General features: G+C 35.4%; 1 protein-coding gene across 12 annotated transcripts in view; it reads left to right on the forward strand.

Moving 5' to 3' along the window:
- VPS13B (vacuolar protein sorting 13 homolog B) overlaps positions 1–12,336 on the forward strand; it is a 434,575-nt gene that overhangs the window by 218,211 nt on the left and 204,028 nt on the right. For all 12 annotated transcript variants that reach the window (XM_069005219.1, XM_069005215.1, XM_069005221.1 and 9 more), the window contains 2 exons: positions 65–192; positions 8,571–8,805. In XM_069005219.1, coding sequence (XP_068861320.1) covers positions 65–192; positions 8,571–8,805 — 363 coding nt within the window. The remainder of the gene's footprint in view (positions 1–64; positions 193–8,570; positions 8,806–12,336) is intronic.

Below are 12,336 nucleotides of genomic sequence, written 5' to 3' on the forward strand. Positions count from 1 at the left end.
TATCAGTAAGTATGTTATTTACTTAGATGTTCTTTTTGTAACTGAGTGTTTTTGTTTGCATTAGAATCTCGTCCTTTGTCACTCCCTATGAAAACCATGCTGAACTCATCTGAAAGCTGCAGAAGTCCTGAGGAAAGAATGAAGGAATTTATTGGAATAGTATGGAATGCAGTTAAGTGCCTTACACTTCAGGTAAGATGAAAAGGAAGGGAAAAAACCCCTATGTGTTTCCAAACTTTATGATACTTTTTATGCATCCTAGTGCTTTTTATTAGAGGGATTTTAAAGGAGCTCCCAAGTTTTATTGTCTTATTTCAGTAGTTTCAAAGTCTGAGAGAATGAAAAATAAAATAAGATTTTGGGTAAATTAAGCAAAGAATACTTTGGGTTTAAATATTAGGTTTTGAAATACTGTTTTGTACTTAAAGGGAAAGATCCTTCAAAAATTATATGAATAAAAATTGCTTGTCACACTTTTCTGTATTTAAAAACCAGCAGTCAGTTTTGCAGAATGCTTTCTTTTCTAAAACTATCTGAGGAAAGTGCATATGATAAATATGATAAATATGTTACACTGTGAAGGCTCAGCAGCTTACTTTCCTACTTTTTCATGAAGGACAAGTAGATGGCTGCTTGGATGAAAGCATTTTGATTTATACTGCTCTAGATTGTAGCTGCTGATTAGTGAAAGCAGAGTTTTCGTGCAGCAGTATAGATGCCACGTTAGGAGTCCAGTGTTAAAATTGCAAGAACAAATACTAGATGGTTTAGAAGTGCTAAAATCAGGACTGTGTTGTTCCCAGTACTTACCAAGTGCTTATTGAGAAATTATCCTAATTTAGAATTACTATAACCTGTGCCTCTTGAACCATACATTCTATGAGATCAGTATTTTATGGTACATCAGGATATAGTAGCAATTTCTTTTTTTTTTTTTTTTTTTTTTTAATTAAATCACAAAATGCCAAAAAATTGTCTTTATTTCAACTTTTGGCAAGTTTTTTGTCTTTATTACAGAAAGTAATTGTTGAATGCCTGTTCCTTCTTGCTATCAAGAAATATATTTAATAATATACAGGCTTATCCCAGAATATGTCTATCCACCCCTCTTTTATGTAAAAAGTACTTAAAATTCACAGTTTTAGAAAGTTTGAAAGTTTTGCCTGAGCAAGAACTTTAGACTTGTCACCTGATTGCAGAACACAGTGAAGTTGAGGAGATGCTTTCCATTAAATCTATTTAGTTTTCAGCCTTCTCTTTCATCATTGTTTCATGAGTATTTTGCTTGTTTTCCTTTCTTTCTTAATATTCTCACCACTGTAGATTAAAATGTCTAGATAAGAGAGAGAATTTGTAATCTATTTGAAGGAAGCAGTGTATTTTGGTTATGTGTCTGGGTGGCACTTAGCACAGTGAGACTCCCTATATAAATGAGGCTTATAGTTTGAGTCAAAAATATTAATATAACAAAGGGGGAAAACTGAATCAGGACTATGATACTTGGCTCATATGGTTCTCATGATACTCTTTTTTGTGAGCAACAAATGTTTTGAAGAATGGTTAAAATGCCAACCATGAAGTTTGTGTGTTACTAGATAGGAAAAAAAGGTAGTGTTTCTTTCTGTGGAGATGAAGACTGGTGGCAGCGATAGGCATGGGTTTTCTCAAAGAGTAATTTGTAAATATATTGCTTCTCTGACCTAACATACAAAATAGAGCTCACACTGGCAGAGGTATGGGTACTTTTATCTGGTGCTTGAAGTTCTAGATTTATTTACTTATTACAGGTTTTTTTTGGTGGAGTACTCATGGTTTCTATTTTCATGATTATGACCATGAAATGATAATTTTAGTTTTTCTCTGTGTTGAAATTAAACACCCCTATGAATTCATACAATAGCTTACACACTTTGTTTCATCCTTATGCTTTAATTGTACTTTGTAAAGTGTTTGCCAGTATCTTCCCCGAAGTCTATTACATGTTATCAGCAAAACATTTCAACAGACTCCAAGGAAGCACTACAGGAAAGCTCAAGTATGTTCTTCCACATAAATGTGCAATAGTCCCTCCTTGTGAAATATGAAGGATTTATAGATATGTTTCCTGTTCTTTTTATTACTACTAGAAGTCCCTATGTCTAATTTATTTAAATATGTTTTTCAAGACACAAATGACATATATATAGCTTGTTTCTTTCAATACCATCCAAAATGGGAAATCTGTGCAAGGCAATATATAGAGGGTAAGAAAATGAGTATCATGACTCTGTTTTGAAATTCAAGTGTGTTATATTTATTTTATTATATATAATGTACATTTTATTAAAATTATATAACTATATTTGAATGTTAAATTCATACAGATTTTCTGTATTATTATTTGGCATGAAAAAGGGAAATTTCTAGAATAATTTGTCTGGTTAAATGCTGGAGCACTTAGACTCTGTGGCTTTTTTTCTAAAGCTAATTTTCATGTTCCTGGATCTTTTAGTAACATGATTGTAGGACAGAAAAGTCTGTAGTTGTCATCAGATAAAACTGAACTTTGTAACTTAAAATCATCAACGGATTATTCTTTTAGTGGAACTTAGAGTAAGTAAATGTGTTTGGAACCAAAGTAACTGGAAAGTTTATTTTGGATCCAAAGTTGGTATTTGCTTAGGCCTAGCCCTGGCTTGCTTCTGATAGAATATTGCATGAAGATTTTTTGCACTGGAGTTGTGGTAACCTATTAGTATTTAAGGGAAAAGACTTTCATATTTAATTAAAAAATGTTGGTTTATTATTTAGTTGTTGTAGGATTTTATATGCAGCCTTGAAGTCTTTTTGGCAGTTACACTGTGTAGGAGGGTAATACTCATTTTTCACATGTTCTTCATACTAATAGTTGCTAAAGTTGTGAAGCAGTATAAACACAATTCTTTTTAATTGGCTGTTAATGCTGAATTCCATTGAGAACAATGAAGGATCTGTATTAAAAGTAAATTATTTAATGAGTAATGTTGCAACAAGTGCCAACCACATAAGAATGTAATTGTTATATATAAAACTTAGGTATGTCATATGCCTTCAAATATTCCTGAATTTTTTTGAAAAAAAATAAATCCTTTACCTGAAACTATTGAAAATTTTAGTTTCTTTAACACATATAACTTGTAAAAATTTCTAACCAAGTGAAACACTGAAAGGCGAGGAAGGGAAGGACAGAATTGATAAGACTTCCTGTTCTTTGAACTACGTTGTTATCCAGGGGTCAGGAAGAGATTCTGTGACTTGTAATTTAGCAGTTTCAGCTCTCAGCAGTTATTTGTCAATTATGAGATAGGATTATTTCTTAAGTTGGTTACTTACCACAAACCAGCAATAATTTGAGTTTTCTGTAACTAAATAAAACCTTTTTAAAAGGTTTAAAAGCTTTCTTAGAAAAGAACAGGAATACTATGAAGCACAATGACACTGTGTTTTAAGTGGTCAAAGAAAATGTATCTGATCCTTATTATGGTCATTTTTATGTACAGGTAGCCTGCTCTCTTAGTTCTTTTGTGTTCTGCTTTCCATTTATAACATTTTTAGTTTTGCCTACCTTCAAGACATGAATTTCTGTTCTTCCCTTTAAGATTGTAAAAAACACTGCATGTCTGGCTCAACTGCAGATGGTCTAAATGCAGAACGAATTTGGATGTTGGCGGCTGAGCTATGGTCTTATAATACTGGGTGCACCAGAACCTGCACATGAGATGTGTAAGCAGTGGTTCTTTGCAGTTTGGGGAGTCAGTGCAAGTCTGTACCCAGAAAAACATGTTACCTTTCTGCTGAGAGCGTATGAGGGTTGCTGACTAATGCAGAGAGAGGCAACTTCCCAGGAGAGATACCCATATGCAAGTGTCACCTTGTAGCAAGTCTTCAGTGCCTCTAATTGATTTTTGTAGCCATAAAATGTGGGTTATGAAAGGGAATGTCCTTATGGTATCACTATCATGAAAGGCTTGAACAATCTGTCCCTCTTCATTGCACTTGTGGGGAGTCACTTGTTTTGTTTTCTTCCCTCCAACCTACCCTCCTCAGTTAGGAAGACTTAATTTTTCAGCAGTATTTATTTAACTCTCCTCTCTAAGGAACAACATTCCTTTTCATAAAATAAGAATTAAAAATACTCCAGTAACTTAATCTTTTCCTTTTTATATACAAGAGTCATTGGACATTTTTAGGCTTATATGTTTGTAAAAGTGTAGCGTGTAGAGTTATGCTTTACCTAATGTTTTACAAGTAGAAGGGAAAATAGTGCTTGCTTCATTGGTTTATCATTAGTGTACATTATTTAGCACGTATAGGCCTTGACAGAATAGAAATGAAAATAGGGGGTGATCCTGTTTCAAGAATGTAATAATTCGTTCTCTTTAACACATGAATGTGTTCAGTATTGGCAAACGAACATGTTGCTACCAAAACTGAAATCAGATCCTTGAAACAGAAAGGATGTTGCCATGGAAAAATGAAGTAACACTCAGTGCAGCTGCGAAGCATTAATGAATAGGATATTTTTTTAAAAGATCATTTGTGTTTGGTGTGGCTTGGAGGGTCCCAACCAGATGGTTTCCATGAACAGGATCTGACCCTCAGCTTGAGGACTTCTTACTGGCAGATTACTTCATTTTCTTTCCCTTGGATTGTCAGATCCTTACATTAATGCAGGATTTACTGCTGCAGATTTATATTCAGTTACATAAATCAGTCACATCTTACATTAAATTCACAATTTTAGGCACACAGTTTAACGGTTATTTAAAAAGTGTAAAAAGATTTATATGATAGCTTTAATATATACTATTGATGTAGTTTAATTTTAAGAATTTGGATTACATATATTTTGAAACACTTTCCGATTGGTGAAGCAATCTGTAGCGCACATTCTCACTTTTGTCCAGCATATAATTCCATCATTTTAGGTGTGCTCTTCCATTCCTTCCCTGGAACTTGTGAATAGGCAAATTTCCGGATTCTGTGAATTAAATGTACATAAATTCCATTGAAGTTGGTAGTTGTGAAGCTGCCTCCAAGAAGTTCAAAAGGTGCAACTCAGTTTTGCACTTATTGGGCCCTTGTGCATTTGACTTGGTAATTTCTTGTGTGATTATAATAATTGCATAATTTGCTCTAAAATGGGGACTTTTGCCATATATTCATTGTGTTCGGCTTTGAAATCCTGCAGTAATGTTTTGCAAAATTTGTTATTCATATAAAACTTTAAATGAAACACAGGTAAGCAAACTGTATCTGTAAGCAACTCTGTAATATTACATATTGTCAATTTTTAGTGAATCGGATTTAGGATCCTGCTGACTGCACCAATTTGTCATGAATGAGTGATTTAGAGTAACTTAAAGAATCATAATCAAAGGCATTAGCAAAGGTGATTTTAACATGAAGTCATAAAGGTGTAACTTGGTAAAGTTCAATAGCAAGGTTTGCTCTATCATTTACTACATGGTTGAAACATACAAGGGAAAATGGAATTAGAATAAATTTGTCATTATTTACATGGAGGCCGAAGATGGAAAAGGATAAGGTAACCCAAACACTGAGTCATGAAATTCAGACTGGACTTCCTTGCTTGCCAAACCCCTGATGCTTAGGTGCAGCTGGATCTGATCTGGACAACAGTTTGTATCTAACAGAAGAAATACAAAGCGTAAGGAAGTCCTTCCATTGAGTCATGAGGTTCAGAGTAGATCCCCTTGCTTTCTAAACTGCTGATGGAGCTTAGGTCCAATCTTAGTCTCAACTTTGACAACAGTCTATCTAAAGGAATTACCTAACATGGATTTCATTAGTTTTATTTTAGCATGCTATCAGCAGCTTTCTGATGTTCTATTGCAAATAAGGGATCTCTCTGCCTTGGGTTACGGAAGGAACACTCAGTCTCAGATAAGGAATCCCAAACACTGGAAGGCATCCCAGCTCAAGGGGAGAGTCACTGGTGTGCAGTCTAGTTGCAATTTAGAGAAAGCTTGAATTGAACTCATCCAGAGATCTGTTGCTAGTAGAAAGGCCTCTCTGCCACTCGGAGCAACCTTGAATGGTGTCCCAGCTCAAGGGGGGATCACTGCTGTGCAGCCATCCTGCCTGGCAGGGAGAGCTCAAAGGCAGATCACTTAGGCTGTCATTGGCTTGTAGTCAAATTGCATGCAATGGGAAGGGCATGCAAGAGACTCCTTGTACCCACAGCTTTCTTTGTTCCTTGATAACTGAGTCTTGGAAAAAACACATTCAGGTGTTATGTTTTAACATGATCAGGCATGATGCTCATTGGGTCACTCTGCTCTTTGAGGGTTTCCTGGAGGAGTTCTTGACCTGGCTACAGCTCAGGCCTTTACCTCATTTGGAGCTTGTACGGAGCTACTGTTGGTCTGGTTAAGGAGTCTGAGTGTATCCATCACACATATGGAGGCCTGATGCTATCATTTAAAGCCCACCAAAATTCATGATCCAAGTCCCATTCAGTTGCTTGAAAATGAATAACAAAGAGTTGCTTGTGTAAAAAAAGAATTTCTATCAGGAATTAAAAGGGGTGAAACTGTTGTGATTCTACTTCAGTATTCTTGATACAGCAAAGTAAAATAAACCAAATGTGATCCAAAGAACTTTTCTTTGGTACAAAGCTGTAGTGACCTGTAAACGAAGTGCAAGAACTCCACTGAGTATTGAGATCTCTTCTTGAGAGTGCTTTGTAAAACATGTCCTCTAGATCCTGCTGCTGGTAATGCGAAGTATAGTATCTCTTTACGTTGGTGGAATTTTTGGATTATTATTACCACATGGTTCGTATATCCAGGCAGCATTTGATGTTAATCATTATAGATATGTATATATATGTGTGTGTGTATGAAGAATGGGTGATTTTTTATAAACTGTTTACTCAGCAAATGCAGGGATAAAACAATAATTATACTGATCATAAGTTCTTTTGTCATCTATTTATCATTATTTCACAATGGCTTGACCTGCAACCTATTACTAATAGACCAGAAAACTATCTAATGTGACAGTGTAAAAATCTTTGCAAATTGACACAAAGACTAATTTTCCATTAAAAAAAATCCAAATCTATTACATCTGTAACAATACACCCTAGCTTTTCATCCAGTATAAATAAAGTACACTCTGCAACTTTGGATCAATAAACTACTTATCAAAGATGTAATTAGCTTCATTTTACAACTCAAACAGTTCTAAGTCCAGAAACAAACACAGACTTCGTGAACCAATGTATTTATTTTTGCAAAATTCTACTTATATTTTTCTGTAGTGAATTCTTGTCAGGTTGTCTAAGCAAAAGGGCACAAAAATGCTGAAAGAAAGATGAATATCTGTGTACTCACTAGGCTGGCAAAGTACTTACAGTGCCATGGAATTCTAGCTCTATTACAAATCACTACTGTGGTCTTGAAGGCCTAATAGCCTCCAGGGAAGAGTATGAAGTACAAATCTTGGTTATTGCTTTTAAGCTGTCTTAAACGATGTCAAATCGAAAGAGTGTTATGTAAGTTTGCAGCAAACAAATGTTTTTATCACAGCTACAAATAATATCTTGTCCAACAATTTTTATGCTAGGCTTTTCCAAGCAATGTGAAGAAATGAACTGAATCACAGCTTGTATTTGCTTAACAAAGCATTCAAGTGTGCAGGCTGTTGGAGCCTTTCGATATCCAGGTGCCAGAATGGCACATGTAAGAGCCAAGGAAGACTAACAGTCCGTAGCTTACATCACCTCTGAATTAACAAGATGCGATGAGTTGAGTTCTTGGTTTGGACTTGCTCAGCCTCTCTAGAAGCCCCTAAGAAGATGTCAAAATGGTCAGACATGTTTCAGGGTAACAACATTGAAAGTAAAGAAAAAAAAAAGATTTTGTATGAAACCATATGTGCTGCTTCTTATTTGCATTGAAAAGTGGATAAAAGCTGTATAAACTTTGTCAACTTTATTACTATCTCTTTGTTTATGTATACACCTCTCTGTTTAAAACTCAGTCAGTTTTTCTCTCATTTGTGTTTTTCCTATTTTTTCTAATGATTAACTTTTTTGTACTTGCTCAATACTGTTGACTATTAAGTAAAGGCAGAATTTTCCCTGAAACAGTTCTTTATAGAAAATAACAGCATATAAAATTTTGACTAGTTCTAGAGACTTAGCTGTTGTTAACAAAAGCTAATGAACAGCAAAAAGTGGAGGGCTTTCTCGTACAGAACATTTTCTGACTCAATTGCACTTTGTAAAAATCTGTTGAAATGTAGATATATGTGTGTTCCCTTTACATGGCAACACCTTTCTGATGAATTTACACAGCAAAAACATCCTTCTTCTTTCTCCCCTCCTATAATCATAATTTAAGAGCAAATATTATTTTCCAGCATTTTGCTTCATCTTTTCTCTTAATTCAACTAAAAGTTTAGACTATTTTCAGTCAACTGTTAGGCATTAATAACTTCAGATTTTGTACCAAGGTGTATACTCCACAGTGAGGGGGAAAATAATCTGTTTCTGAGAATCTTTCTTGGCTTTGTCTTTTCAGCTTGAAGTGCAGTCTTGTTGTGTATTCCTTCCAAACGACAGCCTGCCTTCTCCAAGTACTATTGTGTCAGGTGACATTCCTGGGACTGTGCGAAACTGGTACCATGGGCAGGCCAGTATGCCTGGCACACTTGTCATCTGCTTGCCCCAGATAAAGATTATGAGTGCTGGACACAAACACATGGAACCATTGCAAGAAATCCCATTTGTTGTGCTGAGACCCATCCTGGAAGAAGGTAACGTGATAAGCTCAAAAAACCTAACTCTTTTGTTTCCATTTCTAAATGTTATAAAAATTATCTTCATTTTACTTTGAAAATGTCTGATTTTGTACTGCTTTTTTAGCAGAATGTTGTTATGTATTATTGATGTCTAGCTATCTTACTTACAAGGTTGGCCCCATGGAAATCAACATGGAACTCATCATCAAAGAGCTACTTCTGTGATATGTTTTGTATATTTGAAACTAAAATAATTCAAAAGTTCAATTTTTACCTTCAGTGGTTTTCTTATTCAAATTATGGTGTAGCCAATGATTTTGACACAACAGGAAGTGACAGTAAATCATGAATTCCAAGACCGAATGGAGACAGGTTAGGAAAAACTCCTCATCCCACCAAGGTCTTGCGTGTAACATTCAAACTGGACATTAGTTAAACATTCTTCACTGAGAGGGTGGTTGGTCACTGGAACAAGCTTCACAGGAAAGTAATCATGGCACTAAGCCTGTCAGAGTTCTGGATGCATCCATACAATGCTTTTAGTCGTATGATTTAATCTTAGGTAGTCCAGCAAGGAGCAGGGAGTTGAACTCAGTGATCCTTATGGGTCCCTCCCAACTTGGGATATTCTATGATTCAATATAAAATGAGAAAAGAAATTCATAAGTATGGCAAACTGTCGAAAGAAAAGAATGAGACTTTAATGGTCATCCTGATAGGCAACAGTTGTGTTCTGTGTTGTGACTTAGGAATTGTAGCAAGCATTTTGTAGAGATTTGAAGAAAAAAATTGTAAAGGTTGAGGAAAAGTACAGTAGTTCTTATTTGAAAAGCTAATATTTGATAGGGGTTTGAGTTGTAGACCAGCTCAAGGGAAGATTTAGCTTTTAACATTCTGCAACTGATTGAGAAATGAAAGGAGGAGATAAGCTGATAAGGACCTAGGAAGTGAAAACAAGTTGCTTATGTTCAATATTTTTTACTGTGTTTTGTTTTTTAATAGAGCCCTTAGAAATGATCAGAATAAATGGAAAATGGACTTGCAGCAGTGTTCTGAAGAAATAGTGATGTAAAAATCTTGTTCTATATATATTTATATGAAAACTTGTGTACTGGAAATAGGTGAGGCAAATATTCTGAACCATCTTGAGCCTTGGGTTCCAGGTTTGTTTTAAGGACTTCGATGAGAGCTAGGCTCACAACCCAAATTTCAGATTTCATGGAAATGCCAGTATTTGTGGTATATGTCCAGCCAGCAGCTCTGGCTGCACACAGCCCCTCACTCCTCCTCTCTGGTGGCCTGGAGGAGAGAATCAGAAGGTCAAAAGTGAGAAAGCTTAGGGTTTGAGATAAATACAGCTTAATAGGTAAAGTAAAAGCTGCAGTTGCAAGCAAAAGCAAAACAACAAATTAATTTGCTACTTCCTGTCAGTAGGCAGGTGTTCCAGCCTTTCTGTTTGGTTGTTTTCTTTGGTTATTTGGGGTCAGCTGTCCAGGCTGTGTCCCTTCCCAACTCCTCGTGAACCCTCACTTTCCTTGCTGGTGGAGCAGTGTGAGAAGCAGGAAACACCTTAAGCACTGTCCAGCAATAACTAGAACATACCCATACTATCCACAGTTTTCAGCACAAATCCAGAACAGTACCATACCAACTACTATAAAGAAAGTTAGTCTATCCCAGACAAAACCAGGGCATTGGTGTACAGTTAGTTACCAATGTTAGTTCATTGTTGTATTCTCAAAATGTATTCTTTAGAAAGAATTCTTGCTTGTATTCATTCTAAGATGAAGAGAGAGAGATGCAACAATTGTTCCATTGCTTTTGTGACAGCATTTTCTGAGAAAATTATTCTCTTTTCTGTGTACTTACTGCTGAAATATAAACAATTTAAACGGCATGAAAAATTAAGTCAAAATCACATTCAAGAACTAGTCCTGCTACTGCATTTGAAATTTGTTAGGATTTATAACATTGTGTTTCTTCTCCCTTTGGTCTGCCACTTACATTGGACTCTTCTTCCTTCTGTATTTTGCCCTAAGTCATGGCAATGGAAATAAAATTGTAGTTTTTAGTATTGAAAGTCATAGCAGAGGTGCTGCCAAATGAAAAGAAAAAAAGTTTAAAAGAAAGAGAGAAAGGTATATGTGTTTTTCCTAGTAACTTTCAGTAGGAATGATCTAATTTGCTAATCATAGTGACAGAGAGAAGATAAATTTAACCGAAGTCTTTTGTTTGTTTTAAACGGATGATGTAATTTAAACCATTTAAGAAAGTAAAAAGTCATTTGAATTTTGTCAGACCCAGATTTGAAGGAAAGATCCTAGTGAGAGAAAAGAATCCCCCTGGTTGGGATAAAGCCTATGGTAAGGAATTTATTTGTGTGTGGCTTTCTGCTCTGGGAATAATGCCAAACAGAAGTTCTCACAATCTTGATTTTTTTTATTCTCTAATGGAGCCTTTGCCTTCTCCCATGCCAAGACTCCCTCTTAAAGAGATTATTTCAAAGTTTTTTCAAAGCTTTAAAGTCACCTTCTTTGTTTCTTCCCGTGTAGAGGTAAATAATTTTTATGGACTTGTATTGTGAAAGTCTCTTAATTTGCTTTCTGTCTTTGAACAAGACTTCAGGGACACTCTGTCATTCTTCAGACATGCTACCATCTCTCAGAAATTATATTTAGTCAACATTGCTTTTCCTGGTAACCATTTTTTGGATCATTCCTTCTTTATAAAGAAGATATAAGTAAAAGGCTTTTTCACAAGGGTGTGTTGTTACTTTTAAGGAAGCTGTGTGCTCACTGATGTATTTTTCTTATTACATGAAAGACTAAAAGAGGACAAAAAGGGAGCATATTCCTACTGTCATTTGGGAATATTTCATCCTACTCAGATCCTTACTGACCTCAAGATGTCAACATACTGTAAAAATAGCTTATACACTATCCCACAATCCCATTTTTCCATTTGTTTTCAGTGTTTTGCTGCATCTCGGAGGTAATTTTAGTTTGTAGGAATACTTTAAAGAGCATTTTAAGTACTTTTACAGTACTTTCATTCAGAAACATAATGTAGCTCAGTCATCCTAAATAACTAAGTAATCCATAAATGGATTTATCTATGTAAAGAATGAAATATTCCTTTGAACTTCCGTTGAATAACAAGTGCAATTAAGGTATTGAATTACATTGAGTATTATTTTAATAATAAATAAATAAAATTATCAGATAGAGATCCATGAGGTAGTAGTATTTACTGAAGATGTTAAAGTAGAATCACAGAATCATAGAGCCTGGAAGGCCAGGTTGGAAATGACCTTGAATGATCATCTGGTCCAAACTTGAATGGCAAAGGGACCCCAGATGGCATTATCCAACACCCTGCTCATTTGCTTCTCGAAAGCCTGCACTCTAAGGAGGCTGTTCTGGTTAATGATTATTCCTACTGTAAAAACTTCCTTATATCAATATTAAATCTCTCCCAGTGCAACTTGTACCTGTTGCCCCTTATCTTCTCTGTTTTGACACCTTGTAAAGAGGAGGACCTCTGTCC

This window comes from Aphelocoma coerulescens, chromosome 2, assembly GCF_041296385.1.
Source record: "Aphelocoma coerulescens isolate FSJ_1873_10779 chromosome 2, UR_Acoe_1.0, whole genome shotgun sequence".
Taxonomy (NCBI): domain Eukaryota; kingdom Metazoa; phylum Chordata; class Aves; order Passeriformes; family Corvidae; genus Aphelocoma; species Aphelocoma coerulescens.